General features: G+C 28.8%; 1 protein-coding gene across 1 annotated transcript in view; it reads right to left on the reverse strand.

The window, feature by feature from the left end:
• Positions 1 to 12,552: 12,552 nt before the first annotated feature.
• LOC111620666 (RNA polymerase II subunit A C-terminal domain phosphatase-like) overlaps positions 12,553 to 17,728 on the reverse strand; it is a 31,711-nt gene continuing 26,535 nt past the window's right edge. The window contains exon 6 of the mRNA XM_023362641.1: positions 12,553 to 15,863. Within this exon, the coding sequence (XP_023218409.1) occupies positions 14,240 to 15,863 (1,624 nt within the window). The 3' untranslated portion in view covers positions 12,553 to 14,239. The remainder of the gene's footprint in view (positions 15,864 to 17,728) is intronic.

The raw sequence follows: 17,728 nt of genomic DNA on the forward strand, positions 1-17,728 counted from the left end.
TACGAAAGTTTTAAACGTATTTCACATAATAATAAATTCAGTTGTATAACCTATTAAAGCTCAGTAAAACTTATGTATCGAACCGAGCGAAATAAATTACTGTACAGTATTGTATATCCACTTTCTCGGAGAAAATACCCCACTAACTGAACAACCTTATTAGTCAGAGTTAGTGGAGGTTTATTGTATATGACTTTTTTATAAAAGAAGTTATTTAAATAATAATAATAATAAAAGAAAACACCGTTTCTATTTTATCGATTTTAATTCAATTCAACTCGAAAATGATGAGGTTCAAGCTGAAATGAACTCAGAATAAATCTTAATTCGAGTTCGAGATAGAAATTTCAAATCACGCAATATCATTTCATAATCATATTTATGACACTATAAATATATTAAGAATTTAAATCATTTAAAATTCCTAAAATGTCCATAATATGAAAAAATTTCAATGGAAGTACTTCAGAAATTAAATATCGAATATCAATCGACATCGAATCTATTTTTTTACTGCTTCCCTAATTAGATCCACGAGCCAATATTTATTTTTTTTGTTTTAATATAAAAAATGTCAGACAATTTTATAAAATTTCAAAGTTTTGGTTCATTTTTAAATCTTTAATTTTATAAATTTCGAATTTTAAAAAATCAATTCAATTTTGATTACGCACGCAAACACCGTTCCATAACATAATTTATAAGGAAAAAGAGAATAAATGTTGTTTTTTTGCTTGTATGTTTAAAGATTATATTTAGTATGCCCCAAAGAAATGTAGTAAACAAATATTTCTAGATAAAATAAAATAAAAATATTTATAATTTATCATTATGACATTTCCTTTTAAAGAAGTTCATAAAAATTTTTTTAAAGTCGGTTAAAAATATATTTAATAAAACATTAAACACGCATTTTAATATTTCTAAGAAATATTTTTTAATAATCAGTAATTTAGAAATTTAAAAATAATATTAATAGTTCCTAAGACATTTTTGACTTATGTCACGATTAAACGAATTTTTTAAATGATTATCCTCCAAAAAAACTAATTCCTCAACTATTAACTTTGTGAATTTAAATCGAATTTGTATTTTTTGTTTTTTAAACATGACTGAAATTCTTCGTTTGAAATATTTTGCTTGGTCTCTACGAAAATACAGGTGGCAAGCAATTAAAGAAGCAAACCAATGACAGAATTAAATTAAACGAATTATATTATTGGCTTACGAAGCTGCTTACCATCTAAATGCATCTATAATATCCAAAAACACCAATTTTATGTATTGTTAAGAAATGCTAACAATACAACACTACTATAATATTAATGAATTATTAATAATAGTAATACAGTACACATACACTTTCGTGTTTAATGATTGTAGAAAAGTTCAGTAACACGAATAAAAATGACATATTAGTATATTTTTAGTGATATCTTTTAATATTAATTTATGGTAAATATAATAAGATTTTTGCACTTTATACTGCTGAAATATGCAATAACTTCTATTAAAATATTATAAAGTAAATAATGTTCAAATGTTTTCAGCTAAATACAGACTTTTATCAGTGTAGAAGTTAATATGTAATGCAAAGTTTTACCATAAAAATCTTGTTTATTAATTGATTGCATTATTATTAATTGAAATTAAAGACTAAATGTAGAATATTTAACAAATATTTTGTTTTTACATTATGGATAGCGGGTGATAAGCATATTTATACTGAATTTTTATTGCTATAAATTTCTCAAAATTATGAAAAAACAATTATATTTACATGTTTTTCGTATATATTTTTATATAGAAAAATGTTACATTATTTACAGTATGTATTTCTCATTTATTCACTAATAAACATATAATATTTAGAAGTAAAACTGCTATTTTCAGAAATTCGTCATTGACTTAATTTTCATCACTACGATTAAAAATAAAACCCTTGTAAAATGAAAAGCAAATAAACAAGTAGAGCCAACAAATTTATTGGCCCATGAGCTTAATTTAAAAATAAAATCTGGCATTTGGTCTAATTAAAGGAGATCAACTATGTTCAAATATTTCAATTTTAACTGATAATGCTCATGTCATCTACATTATATTTATCATGTTGTTTTGAAGACTATATACAGTATATATAAAACTTATCATTCATCAATTTATAAGCTAATATATACAATTGTAATACTGATTTCAATATAAACAATACGACATAATTAATTGTATCTTCTAAGAAAATTTCATATTGTGTTACATAGTCCGAATATTCATAGTACAAGAGATAAATTTATAACAAAGCAAAAAATAATAAACTTTAATCAATTTAAAAATTTTATGCCTGACAGATAAGCTTATTCTTTGATCAAATAATCGGTTTATATTCTGTTTTTTGAACTTTCAGAAGTTACATTATAAAAAATTTATGCTTATACATGTGTATACAGTATATATATAAACGATATAAAAAATCATTTCGAACTTTGATCTTTGTAACAGGAACTAAAATGACTTATCTGGATAATCGTGGAGGCGAGATAAAAACTGATGTCATTGCGATTATCATAGTATTTATTTTGAGTATCCGACCTATTGGACTTTTAAGCTTTGTCCTTTAGGGAAATCCCATGCCTTTTACAAATTAAAAAAAAAAAAAAACATATATTACTGTTGGATATTGGAAATAGTTCAATATATCTGGAGTATATTCATATTATTGATATTTATTAATATCACACAATAAGAAAATAACCTTTACCTGATATAGGGCCTAAGTCACGAATAAATGATTTTGTCTATTCAAATATTGCATCTAAACTTATAAACTGTTTTTCTTAAAAAATTTTAGTTTTTTAAATATTATATTAAATGAGGTAACATAAATTGAATCTGTAGACTTTAAATTTAATCTTTGTGTAATGAGCTGCAGACTTATAAAATTAATAATTACTATCACACTGTCGACATCACTTTTAATGTTTTAGTGGTTTTAAATTTACTACTGTTTACACATATAGGGATTATTGTACAAATTGACCAACTAATGTGAACATTTTTGGAAATTATTAATAAATATTCTATAAATTAATATGTTTCTTAATCAGAATTCAAATATTTTAATTTTGTATCCTTAAGCATCAAGAAAATTTATTATACGTGACAAAAAAGATAAATTTTTGCAGTATTTTAGCAATTTACTTACATTTAAAAGTTGATTTTGTCGATCAAATTATTCTGTTTCTTAACTATTGACATTAATTAATTAAATACTGACGTATTATCAGATACTATGCTTTTACATAATATACCTGTACTTTTCACTCAAAAATTACATATCTTAATTACTATTAAGATAGACAGTTGTTGAGATATATATATATATATATATATATATTATTTCCAAGAGATACTCGTACTTAAAGATTACTTGAGAAAGAAATGCAATGCCTATTCCAGACATTATTACAACTACAGTTTTATAACTAGATTATTATTAAAAATCATGTTTTAATAATATAATATTTATTTTAACATCCAGATTAATTATAGTATAGTAATTCTGATCTGATACAATATGATAATTGGAGGACTGCAGCAGCTTGATACCTAGAGGACTCCGATTCGAGTATCATTCGAATCTTCAGAAATTTTCTGGACCTGATAATATGATTGGTCTCGTTTCTTTACCATCCAGTCGCTTAAGTGTGGTCTGGAAAAACATATAAAGGTCCTTTTTGTATCCACAGAGGAAAAAAATCTATCCTTTTTTAATATATATACTTATATAGATAATTGTATTAATTACATGTTTTAAATTTCCACGATTTCTCTGGAAACTAATAACAGATAATCTCTTGAAACTTTTTCAAATACTAATATGTATTTTATTAGTTATATCCAGAAAATATTTGCTATAAAAAGTTGTTGTTAAATTACAAGTAAACGGGGAAAATAAATAAGGTTATTTATGTAAAAACTCATTTTCTTGCTTATAAAATTTCTGGATATACATTTTTTTGTGTAAATATCTTCAGAGTTAGGTATTTATTTCTGCATGAAAATTGAGTCCACGACATTTAATCGAAAGTAAGATTAGCAATAGCACATTTATCATTTAGCCTACTATCGTAAAATATTTCCATATTACACTACTAAATTTTTTGTCGACATTGTTTTTATTTTAATTTAACTCAACACTCTCCAAAAACACAAACGTAATCTACGCTATCCCGTGTCACACTAGCCACAAACAGTGGGCCCCAGTGTTTCCCAACGTGGCTTCCACGCCCCATAGGGGGCAATTGGATTGCTAAGGAGGGCAATTCGAAAATGGACTTGTCCAGAGTTTAAGTTAACCGTATAGCCGCTGTATATGTTAGGGAGACATAAGAATTTTAGAAAGGCTTAGGTGGGGCATAGCACAAAAAAGGTTGGGAAACACTGCACTAAACTATTGTGGCGGTACGCTATATTTTTGTAAATACTAATTTTAGTTTAGTTTCGTTTCTTCTTTCTACCCTTTGTTCTATTGTTCTATTTTCTTCTAGAACTTTCTTATCTATTCCCTGTCCCTTGGGTGGGATGAGCAGTTCCTAAAAATTTGAGGAGCAAAGGTGTAAACAGGAGCAGGAGAAAAAAGAGAAGTGACGTAGCAGGTCATTCGTAAACTGGACGGCAGAGTGTACGGACGAGGTGAGAATACTGGGAGTCGTATTTTCAATGACGGGATAGTTCAGAAATAAGTTCAGAAAAAAGATCCTGTTTTAAGGTATTGACGACTGTGGAAGGAAAAATCCTAATTATTGAAGAAGAGAACTGGCCAGTCATAGGAGAAGGACGTGTGTTATCCCACCCAACAGTACGCATAAAGAAACATGCCGAAAAAAGGGACAAAACCCAGGATATCCCTATTTCTATCTTATCTACCATTTTTTCTGTCTTTTTAATTCTATCCCTTTTTCTGTTATTAGTGTTAAGTTAGTGTTTAAGGTTAGTTTTAAGGTTCCGGGTTATATTGTCGCAATCGTGATCTGTATTGTACACATGCTTTGGACACAGAGAACTATTATTATCGCTGTAATTTCGCATGCTACTGTTTGTACCGTGAAGTTGGAATCCCCCGAAATAGAATCTGTATAAAGACGCGAAATAGCTTAATTGGAAAATTATATCAACTTTTGTTACTTTATTCTGTCTGCCTTTGTGGTGAATTCTAATTTAGCACACTTTCACACCATAAACAAAAACACGCGCAGTGCAAGTCAAAACACGTCGCGTTATTAACGCAAAGCGTCAACTATCGGTCCAAGGTCACACGCACCGGCGCCGACTGAGTACGAAAGTTGAGATCCGTATCCGTATCCGCGGATCTAGACACTAATGATCCATATCTGTATCCGCGGATATGCATTTTTAACGATCCGGCACATCACTAGTACATTTTCGTCAGTGAAACTACAACAGGGCGTTGTTTTACGCAAGATTTATGTAGGTCCTATGAGGATTCGTGTTTTCGCAGAAGCGGAACATTGTAGTTAGGTTAATCTTTGGATGCGCAAGGATAGTTCTACGCTATTTTTATTATGAAATTTATTGTGTAGGTAATGGTATAATACAGTAGAGTGCCGTGACATTTGACGATAGGGAAGCTATGTTTCTGTAAGAAGCCGACATCCAGGAGCAACCAGTCAATTGCGCGTCAGTGATGGTCTAGAGTTCATTCGTATCGTTTATTCGATAAGCCAGTAAAAACCGTAGACTTCTCTAAATGCATTTTTAATATCACAATTACATTCCGAATCGCTAGCCACGATATAAGGGCTACAATTAAAAATAAAATAATAAAAACTTACTCGGTGAAATAAAATGTGTGGTGGATGTACCGGTACATACCTGGTACAAAATATTATTCAACTGTATAAATATTAGTGTTGCAACGAATAGTATATTCGGTCTCAAGCCGAATACCGAATATTCGGCCAGGAGCGTGGCCGAATAGCCGAATATTCGGCCAAACTATTCGGCTCGATTAACGCACGTACGGAAATTGGCGCGCAAATTCGCATTATGGCAAGGACCCGCTCTCTATTGGCCCGCTGTCACTACGTTTCGCCAATCGCGTTAATTCTTGACAGTTGTAGCGGACCGACAAGAGCGTCATGGCAGTATGTGATAAATGATGATATCAAATGGATAACAATAAGCTGCCTCGACTTGTTCGATTATGTTATCAACTGAATTTCATATTTATTTTCACATTTTTACGGTCCTTCACGAGTAAATAACGGAAAAAGAACAGAGAAGGACCGTGAAAATGTGAAAATAAATATGAAATTCAGTTCATAACATAATCGAACAAGTCGAGGCAGTTTATTGGCGCGAAATTCGCGACCGTCAATGCCAAACAATTGTTGTCATAGAAATTCGGAAAGCTAAATGCTTGTAATGAAAGTCACTTAGCGTGCACAAGCGAAAGCCTGGGGCCGTTCGGGCTATCAAGCTGTCTCGAATCTATGAAATCATAATTGTGACTTATACCAATGTCCTATCTGTTTCTTTTCTCCGTTATCACCAGGCTATGAGTCACGTAATTGTAAAATGGGAAATCTACGATGGAAAAGTAACGAATCGAAAGTATCGTGAGCACGTATAATGATGTATGCACAGGCATAGATGGATTAGAGCGATAGAGGGAAGAGCAAAGACGAGCGCTTAAAAAGAAGGATAGGCAGGATCAGACCCTCAGATATGTGACGATTCTCGAACGAATAGGTGTGTACGTGTGCTGATCCTTTAATTATAAATTGTGAATACATGTGACTAATATTATTTCCTTTTTTATTTTGTACATGTTATAAGTTATAAACAAATATAAACAAACAACACTAACCCGATAACATTAAATCTAAATACCAAAATGATTAATTTACTGTGGTTTTGTTATTTCTTACTCCTATTTTTAGGTACAGTACAGTAATACCTCGACTTACGCTACCCCGACTTACGCGAACCCGGAGTTACGCGATTTTCAAATCTCGTCGATTCATCTTTTGTGTGAGCGCCACGCAACTCTCGATTACTCATTCCCCCCACACTATTGTTCAACTTACATGTTCGGACGTGTCGCGCGGAATCGGCACGTAGCTACAATTTATTTTGTGTTATTTATTTCTGTATTTATTATATCTACGGAGACTCGAGAGACTCTATGTGGTGATTTCTTGTAACAATGAACGAATCAAAAGACGAGATAAGATTAACGAGAACATTTATTAGCTTACATACATCGGACTTGGATTTTACACAAATTGAGAAATTATACCCCGACTTACGCGGTTATCTGGCTTTTTGGATGCTGACAATACAGCGCTTCCACTCCGCCACTAATGTTCGAATATACAATAGCAATCTTGTCTTTTTTTTTCACGTGTAGTATAGAAATTTGTAATAAGATACATAATGCAGTTATAAAAAATATTGTGCGATTATTTTCATATAATTAAAATTAATATGTATTTATTTTTTAGAAAATACAAGGGAAGCGGCCCATCCACCGCTTCCAATGACGGCACGCTACTGGTATAATAGCCTACTAATGGTATAAAAGATTAGAAGCAATTTTCTATAGACTATCTTTGACGAAAAAAGATTATCAAAATGAAACGAAAATAGAAGGATCTAATGCAGACACACGAATAAAGCAGCACAAGTTTGTGAGCATTGTAGTTTGCAGTATAAAAATTATGTAAAAGTAAAAAAAAAACACAGCTGGGAATACCGAAAAACAATATTAGCGTTTTTCTGTTAATTGTAAATGGTTGCATAAAGAATCATTCATAAATCACACAACTCAATTTTTATACTTTTCAACTCCAACCCTCTGTAACGTTGTCGCAGATACCCCGAAATTACTCCTTAATTAAACTAAGGAATATTCAGCATGGTACTAAACATTACATTGTTATATATGTAATTAATAAAATAATCAAAGCAGCGACATAAACGGTACAACATTCAGAAACAAAGATGAATTATTCTGTTATCCAAGGATTGATAAGAGCATCTGTGAATGGTATCACTGGAGTTTTACTATTGTCTTCGTTACAATCCGTTGGAAATCGTTGCTGCTAATTATACATAAGAAATAATATTTCAAATGTTTTTAAATTAAAACCTTTGTACTTTTCAATTCGTCTTTTGGAGAATTTCAACGAAACTTATAACCAACTTTGAGTTATCTCCATTTGGCGAAAAAACTATGGTTTAATCCCTACATATTTAACAAACACCAGTAAATTTAGACCTAGCATTTAGGGTTTCTCATTTCCCGGTCCTTTGCTTATCCCGGGATTTCGAGAAAAAAGTTATGTTTCCCGGGATCCCGGAAAATCCTGAGATATAATTAATTATTTTTAAGATATAAAATAAATCTCGAAATGGAATGATAAAATTATTTTTCATTTTTTATGTAATTTAATACGTCCTGCAACTTCCAAAATAATAATAATAATGCTCTGTAAAATATGCATTAACAATTATCTCTGAATTATGTAAATTTTTTCTATTTCTGAAAATTTATATTAAAGATTTTGGGAAACTGTTTACAAAAAAAAAGCCTTTGAATTCAGTTGAAAATTTAAAGAAAAAATGAACTTAAATCAAACTTCTAACTTAGAAAGTTCTCTCTCTAGTGTTCTTGATTTGTCTACCTCGGCTGCTTTAATAGCGGAATCCAATTTATAGTCCGATAATTCGGCAGTTCGTTTGGCTTTAACATAAGTCCATAACCCAAGATATCTCGGGCAAGTTACATAGCGTTACGAAAAACGCGGGCGTTTGGGCTCCCAATTTTTTTTTGAATTTTTGGAATGTTTTTTAGGTCCCCAAATTTTTTGCCCGCGCGAAAAAATTTTATCGCGATTTTAAAAAACCTCTAATGACGCGCGCTTCACGCTTTATTGCTTTTTAATTGTTTTTTAATGGGAGTTTGATATCAAATTTCATTCATCGTTCTAAAGTTGTAGTGCACCGATTTTCCTTCGGTAAAGTTATTTAAAACTAGTTTCTGATGTCAAAAACGACCTCCAATAGTTTTTTAATTTTTTTAATTAATAGATTTTATTATATACCAGTATAAGTTTAATTAAGCCGGAAGGTCGGAAATCGCAATAAAAATTTTAATTTTTTAAAAATATTTAAAAATATACGGCCAACTAGTAGTCACCCTAATATAAATCCATCGCNGAAAATAAGACCTAGCGCATTTTTCAGAGCAAAAATTAATATAAGACACTGTCTTATTTTCGGGGAAACACGGTATAAGTTTAATAAAGCCATCCCTGTTATATTTCATGGAAAGACCAGACAAAGGAAAATAAAATGTGAAGCTTTTTCTTCAAAATAAACGCATTTCTTTTCGTTTTTTTCAGTTCTAAGTATTTTTTACGTTTAATTAAATTAATGATTATAAAATATCAAAAATGTCAATGTCCTTAAGGTTTATGAAGAAAAACTTCATACTCGTTTGTATCCTTGCGACCTAGCATCATGCAGTTTTTCAAGCTACTGGGCATGGTTAAAAATTAAGACCGCATCAGCGCAATTATTCAAGATATTACAAATTCTGACAAGAATTTTCAGTCCTGTCCTAAATAAGCTTCATATTGATTATTGACAATCCGTGACATGCCATTACAAGCAAAAATTTAAAAAACTAATAAACAGGATTAAAATTAATAAATACAAAAGGTATTCTGACAGTTTATGAGTTAGTTATACTTTCTATTTTCAAAATTTCCTCATCCTTAACACAGAATAAGAAAAAAGTAACCTTTTAAGAAATTTTCGGGATTTCCAGGGTTAAAAAAACAGCCTGGATTACCAGGATCCCATTAGAGAAACCGTAGTTTCGACAGTTCGATCAGTTTCATTTATTTGGATATGGTATAAGCATTTAACAAATGTGTATTATGATTATATGTAATGAAAAAGGATTGATAAAAGTAAAACTGTTTACAGCAAATTTTTGAAATCATTTATCTAAGGGAAATTCAATTTGCATGTTGTGTTAAATGAGGATAACATTTATAACGCACTTTCAGCAGAAACAAACAAGTTATCAATAGAATTGTTTCTGATCTCAGCAGATGAGTAATAACCTGAATAAAAAAAAACGAAATATGATGATTATTATATCTGACCTATTTCTCTAATCCTCACTTTCTAAGTTTCTAATTTTCAAATGGGAACAGCGTCTGTTTGGTTGAGGTAGGCACGTTTATACGTCAATTTGACATCGGTTTTACAACAAATTTTAAAAAGTGGCATCAAATTTATGTAAAAATGTGTATCCTAACCAATCCAATAGACCTAAAATTTTCAAAAAAATTTATACTGTATGTAACTGCTGTTAAATTATCAATCCTATGTAATGATTTTATTATTAAAATTTTGCATAAATAGTAACTTATAGACAATTAGGCTGTAAAATTGATTACATAAATTTTTCAGAATTTTTAATTTGTGACAAAGCATATGTGAAAATGCAAACTGAATGGTTTTCGTTTCTACGTAAATCAAGAATATAGTTATGGTGCAATATACTCAATGAAACTTCCAGACTGAATTATGTCTAAAATAATCATTTCTGCAAATTAAATTCAGACTTCACTGTGATTAAAACTTTATAAGTTATGTACTTCTAAATGATTATTACATAATTTTCAATAATTATTACATAAGAAAAAAAATACAATATGCAATCAACTTCACCATTTTATCAAATTAAAAAAATTATTCCATCTCTATAATAAAATAAGAACAAAAAATATGTTAATCATCCATTTTTTATATGAATTAATAATATAAATAAAATTTCTCTTCTGTACTAATCAGTAGCATAGAATTTAAATTCTTGTATTAAAAATAAATAATTATTTAAAACAATGCTTAACATTTAAAGCACATTAACACTCTATTATGTTTATTTACCAAAATTCTGATTACAAATGGAGTTTTATAAATGTATTTTAACGTGTATACTTTGGGACTTGCTAATTCTGATAACACGAAACAGCTAACTGATAACAATATCTGCAATTACAAGTGGAGTCCACAGTATATTAGTTTATGTAATGCTAAAGTTCTGCTTATAAAAATGTGAAGTTGTTTCACTAGTAAAAAGTAAAAGATAATTTTTTTAGTTTTGAATAGATTAAGAAACATATTTTTTATAAATTCACAAAAGAAATTTCTGGTTGAAATAATGTGTTTGTTATTATAAATATGATTTGCACATGACTATGTACAGTACTGTATATAATCATTGAGGTAATAGACAGAGATCACAAATAAAATATTGTAAGTTGTAGCCATAAATTTTCAGCATCAGGACTTTAAAGGCTTGATACCATTTTGTATGTTTAAAAAAAATATACCTATTTAAGTAATGTTTCTGGAACTGGTTGTGAATGACATTGAGCTGAAATTGGTCTGAATAAAAATCTTAAAATGTTTCTTTTTTACTTAAACTTTGATTTCTTTAAATAGCTGTATTTGTTTATTGAAAAATATAAATTTTCAGTGATTATTGAAAATGTATTCTAATTTTCTTTAGGAAATTTAAAGAAATATATCAAACACAAAAAAATCTTTGCAAAAAAATCAAATTTTACATTTTATATTAATAAAATAGAATGTTAGAATTTATAAGCTATGGCATCAAGTTATTATTCTAATAAAATATGTATTTCATAACACTATAAACATTAATATGTAATTTAATACGTCCTGCAACTTCCAAAATAATAATAATAATAATGCTCTGTAAAATATGCATTAACAATTATCTCTGAATTATGTAAATTTTTTCTATTTCTGAAAATTTATATTAAAGATTTTGGGAAACTGTTTACAAAAAAAAAAGCCTTTGAATTCAGTTGAAAATTTAAAGAAAAAATGAACTTAAATCAAACTTCTAACTTAGAAAGTTCTCTCTCTAGTGTTCTTGATTTGTCTACCTCGGCTGCTTTAATAGCGGAATCCAATTTATAGTCCGATAATTCGGCAGTTCGTTTGGCTTTAACATAAGTCCATAACCCAAGATATCTCGGGCAAGTTACATAGCGTNCAAATATATTAAATCAATCAGATTTAAAACATTGCAAAACTTTTTTGAATGAACAACATTAATTAAAACAAGAAAAAATAAATTATATACACAGCTAAATCATGAACTTTGAAGTTATGAGTCATAGATAAAGTATTAATCAAGAAAGATGAAATCTTTAAGCTTATTCTTGCTTTTTAATTATGTATAACATTTTTTGAGAGAATAAAATGTAATCATCAATACTGAAAAATTAACATATTTATATAGCTAGACTATTACATAGTACAATAATACAACTTTAATGAATTAACTGCAAATTAAAATTTCTAATATGCAACTAATTTAGACTATAAGAGTGAATATTCTCAAAGTACAAGAACTTAACTTACATTGTCTAATATCTTACATAACTTCAGTATGAGAAGTAAATGTAATTCTAATAGAAAATAAAAGAAAATCCTTTGTATAATATGAAAGTATTTCTAAACCTATTTTATGCATCTTAGAATTAGCAATAATAGTCAATTTTTATTTAAAATCTGTATTAATTATGCACATATATACATGAAAGTTTATCACACTGGTGTGATAAACCCTCACGTAACTGTGTATAAATAATGCATATGTTAAATAAAATATCATTAAGGGCTAAAAGCAATAGATTAGTCAATTGAATAATAGTCAATTTTGAAGTGCATTCTGGAGTTATAAATTTGTCTTTGAAAGAGAAGTCTTATTTCAAACAATTACAATGTTTTTTTTTCTTTTGAACACAGAAAAACTGATTTACTATGGATTACTATCTATATTATATATATAATTTTATTTTACATATATATAATCACAATCATTTACATTATAAATAAATTTTAGAAATATTTTAAATTTGTTTTATAGCTTATTTTTTAAAAATATAGCCTGAAAGTAATATAGACTAGTGTCTACTTTAAATAACAGCATAGAAATCTGCATTCCTTACTGGGATTCCAACGTACTGTACATTGATATTAAATGAATGAGAATAACAAATTGATAATTAAGTTATAATTTGTCACCAGAGAATTATTCCATATTAAAAATTAACAGTAATAAACAAATGGAGTCATGGGGGATTTGAATTGAACAAGTATTATGCATATAAATGTATTTCAATCTGTCATATATAGACAAGTATACAATATTTGTAAATCCAGAAATGCATTTCAAAACATTAAAGTCTTCAGCATTACTGTATGTAAATAAATAATTCCTTTTTAATTATATATATATACAATCACATTTATAAAAACTAATATAAAATGATAAAAGCTATAAAACTGAAGATGAAAACTGAAAACATGGATGGTAGATTAGTAGTAAAACAGATAAGATCAGTAATTCTCTTTTTTGTTGATGAATCTCTTTGGTAGTTTTATACATGTATTAAGACTTTAAGCACATTGGCAATAGTCTAAATTTTGTGTGTCACTGAATTAATACACTAAAGTCATATTTAAACATAATAACTCTTACCACTGAGATAAAATTTTCTATTAATATGGTATAATGAATGGTGTGCTTGAAAATTTTATAAAATTGAAATTATTAAATCAAAAATTGAATTTTAGACCCTTGATTTTAAGAATTCTGTGTCTAAGATTCTGTTGATCCATGAATGAATCATTTAAATCCAAAATTTTATATTTGATTATTAATAAAATTTTATTCCTACAAAAACAATTTGTTACTTGTATTTTATTTAAATAAAGTTCTCTCTAATTTTAATCAGAAAAATTTCATAATATAAAGAAAAAAAATTATACAAAACAATTGTCAATTTTATAAAAACTAAATGTCATTTAGAAGAATTTAATAATTTTAGATATAATCTGAAGAAATGCATACTGAAAATAAAGTAATGGCATCTTTAATAATGTTTAAAACAACTTTAGTTTTAGTTATGTTTATGCTTTTCAAATGTATATATAACTTATATATTTTAAATAAAGAATTAAATTTTTCATTAAAAAACTTTCTTGCTTAATACTTTATCTCTGATATTTAGTAGTAAGCAGTAAATTATGATAGATTTGTATAATGTTTAAAATGACATTTTACATAAAATATACAAGTCATTACATTCAGTGATCCTTATCAGGAATTTAAAAATTCTCGTTCTACTGCAGCAGCCATTTCTTCATCAACAGATCCAATTGACTCATTAAAATCATCACTTTCACTACTGTTTTCATTACTTTTTCCGCTATCACACGGAAGTTCTCTACGTGGAAATTTTGCATTTTCTTCTTCTTCACTTTCAATTATGCCACTTAATTCAGTATAGTTATCTTTAAGATCACATTTTTTTCTCTTTCTCCATCCCTTTGGGAATTCTCCACCAGTAAGACTTTCCAAACTTGAATCAGATTCTTTGTTTTTATCATTTTGGCTTTGTGTGGCTGTTACTGTAGTATCTACATCACTATCTTCAGACTCTTCACTACATGCATCATCTACTTCTTTATCCATATCTTCTATTTCTTGGGTTGAAAAAGAGAGTAGAGGACTATAAGAGAACTTCTCAGTGCTGGAGGTAACATATTCTGATAATATCTCAGAACCATCAGTCCTGCCATTTTTTTGAATTACATTTGAGTTATCTCTGCAAATTTTCTTCCCAGTAACAGGATCATATACTGGATATAAATTTGGTTCAGAAATAAAATCTCTCCTATTATCTTTGAAATCTGGCTTACAGTCAAAATTATCTTTAAAAGAGCTTGGTTGATATGTTGCTGTAGGACGTGGAATTACCGAATGTTTTGAAAGAAGAAATAATTTTTCATCTACATGATCCCATCTCTCAGCACAACTCCATAACCATTCTGGTGTCACTATGTGTATATCTTTTATTTTTCTAGCTTTATTGACTTTTATTGTACCCCATTTAACTGCAATAACATGTGTTGTCCCATTTTGTCCAGACTGACCTGGAAATTCAATGTCAGGAGATACATTTGCCCCTAGAGATTTAGCAACAATCCATAATTTACTTCTTTCTGCAGGCATATTTGTAGGTATAACACCACTGAAGACAATATTTACTCCTTTTAGTACTTTTCTTCTAACATATGGTATAACATTTTTTAAATCTGGTATTGTATTTTTTCCTTGAGCTTTCATTTGATCATACATATCATAATAAGCCTTATGAATAATTTTCAAAATATCTTCAAGATGCAAAAGATAATCATCTGAATCTTCTTTGTCAGCTAAATTAATATCTGTTTGATTATTACAATCTTTTTCAGATTCTGATTGTTGGGTGTCACTATTTTCGCTTGAAATTTCTTTAGTTGCAACTAAAGTTTCAGCTTCTTGAGTTGATGATACTATTTTCTGTTCTTCTTCATTAGGTAACTTAGACTGATCAATTAAATTCATAATTTGTTCTTCCAAGTCATCATTTTTAATTTCTAATGTACTTTCTGCAGTTTGTAATAACTGATCATCTTTATTAGTATCTGAAGATGAAGATGATGATGATGATTCAACGCTTTTAATAGAAGATTCTTCCTTAATATTGTATACTGATTCCTCAATTTTTGACAATCCATTTTCATTATTATTTTTATGCATTTCAGGTGGAGCATTGATATCTCCAGTGTTAGTAAAGAAATGATATGGTTTAACAGGTATGAGATTTGGAGCAAAATTCCAAACATCTTCTCTGTCATCAATTATGCATACCATTGAATCACCACATGGAAACAATGCCCTAAAAATAATTTAAAATTTTAGTAAATTTACAAAATTTTCAACATTTATATTCAATATTTAAGTTTACATCTATAATCTTTTAAATCTGTACATTCATTTTTTTGCATATCAAAGCCAATACTCATTATTTGGCTTCTGCACAAATAAACTTGCAAGAAAATTCAGTAACTAAATTATCATAAAAACGTACACAATTGAACCTTAAAAGTAAAATTTCAGAAAAGTTTAATGCACATAAACACAAATGTTTTCGATCTACATAGGAAATCTTCAGGTTAAAGCGTTCTCAAATGGAACGTGGAATGAAAATGGAACATTCTTAAGATTATTTAAAAAATCATATAACGAAAATTAAACTTTTTTTTATATGTAAATAATTTTCTATATTGACTGTTCCTGTTGGTATAAATTAAAGATTGCCAGGCATAATTGTTCTCCATTTTTAAAATCGATGCAATTGCCCTTCTTTTCAGATTTGAATATCCTGAGAGCTTCTAGTATCCTGATTTGGTCATCATGCATTAAAATTTTATGGAATTTTACTTTTAAGGTTAAATTGTATGCATTTTTATGATATAATATATTCCAGACTTGCAGTGTTTGAACTAAATTACCAAAAATGAATTTTTTTTGTGGTTCTGAATCTTCATGAAATTAGTTTAAAATTACTAAAATATAACAAATATTGCCTTCTAAATTTGGATTAATTTATTATACAGATTCTTTGATCTTGTTTAAATCATCTTCAAAGAATACCATACACGATACATCTCTTTAAATCAATATTCAAAGAAAGGGTAAATTGAAAACATTTCTAAAATAATTGTCTGATTTTGTACACACTTCTATAGTATCTTTCAAACAAATCACAGACAAGGAAAACAAGAAATCAACAAAATGTAACAGATGATAACTACAATGTAGAAGTATCATTAAGGCAGATTTATAAAATCAAAGAAAGTAAAGATATTCAGACAGTAATACTTCATGCTTTTTCAACTATTTTGCTTCATTTAATTAAGAAAATTAAAGTATTGATTACAGATATACAAAATTGTTTGATTTTCAAACAACTTTGTTTATCTTGAAAACCTGTTTCCTTTTAAACTGTTCTAAAAATGTTTAATATTGGCTGTGTTCAGCAGAGTCAACAGTTGTAACTGAGCAAAGGAGATTCGGTAGCTGTTATGTAGTTACATCTGCTGAATGATAAGTGATGTATGTCAGGAGCATAAGGATAATGTAGGATAAGGAGATAAGGATGTATGTAGCAGCTGCCATTCAGTTTCATCTACCAGTAGGTAGTGTAAATGAAAGAATGTGACATCAAAACACCAAACATGTTCCTAAACACTGCTATTGTAGAGGGCATTCAGCAGAAAAATACTCAACCGCTCCAGAACTGTTGAGTCTGTTGAACGCAGCCATTGTGTTTGTATTCAAAGATAAAACCATAGCTGCTTTAGAAACTTATACAACTTGTAAGGAACCAAAGTCCGAGCGTTATTTTTATTTACTTTTATTTTGCTTATTATTCAATTTTTTGTTTGGGGCTTATGTTTTGTTAGGACGAAGGTTTCCTCATCATTCACCTTAGTAACTTAAAAATAGAAGAAAAACCAACTCACCGACGAAAGAAAAGCGCCGTAGAAAAACTCGCGCACACTTGCGCTTCCCGAGCGGAAAAAAGTAAGTCCACACCGAGAAAAAGGGGAGGGAGACCCCACAAGCACGAATTAGGGACTCGCTAAACCTTAAAGAATAAAAAACATCCCGAAAATTGTGAAAAAGAATAATGTAAAAGGTTAACGAGTAATTGTCGTAAATAGGCTGCCAGAGAAACAAAAAAAGTTTATTGTTAGC

This window comes from Centruroides sculpturatus, unplaced genomic scaffold (genome assembly GCF_000671375.1).
Source record: "Centruroides sculpturatus isolate CEXI.00-Female unplaced genomic scaffold, Cexi_2.0 scaffold194, whole genome shotgun sequence".
NCBI classification, from domain to species: Eukaryota; Metazoa; Arthropoda; class Arachnida; order Scorpiones; family Buthidae; genus Centruroides; species Centruroides sculpturatus.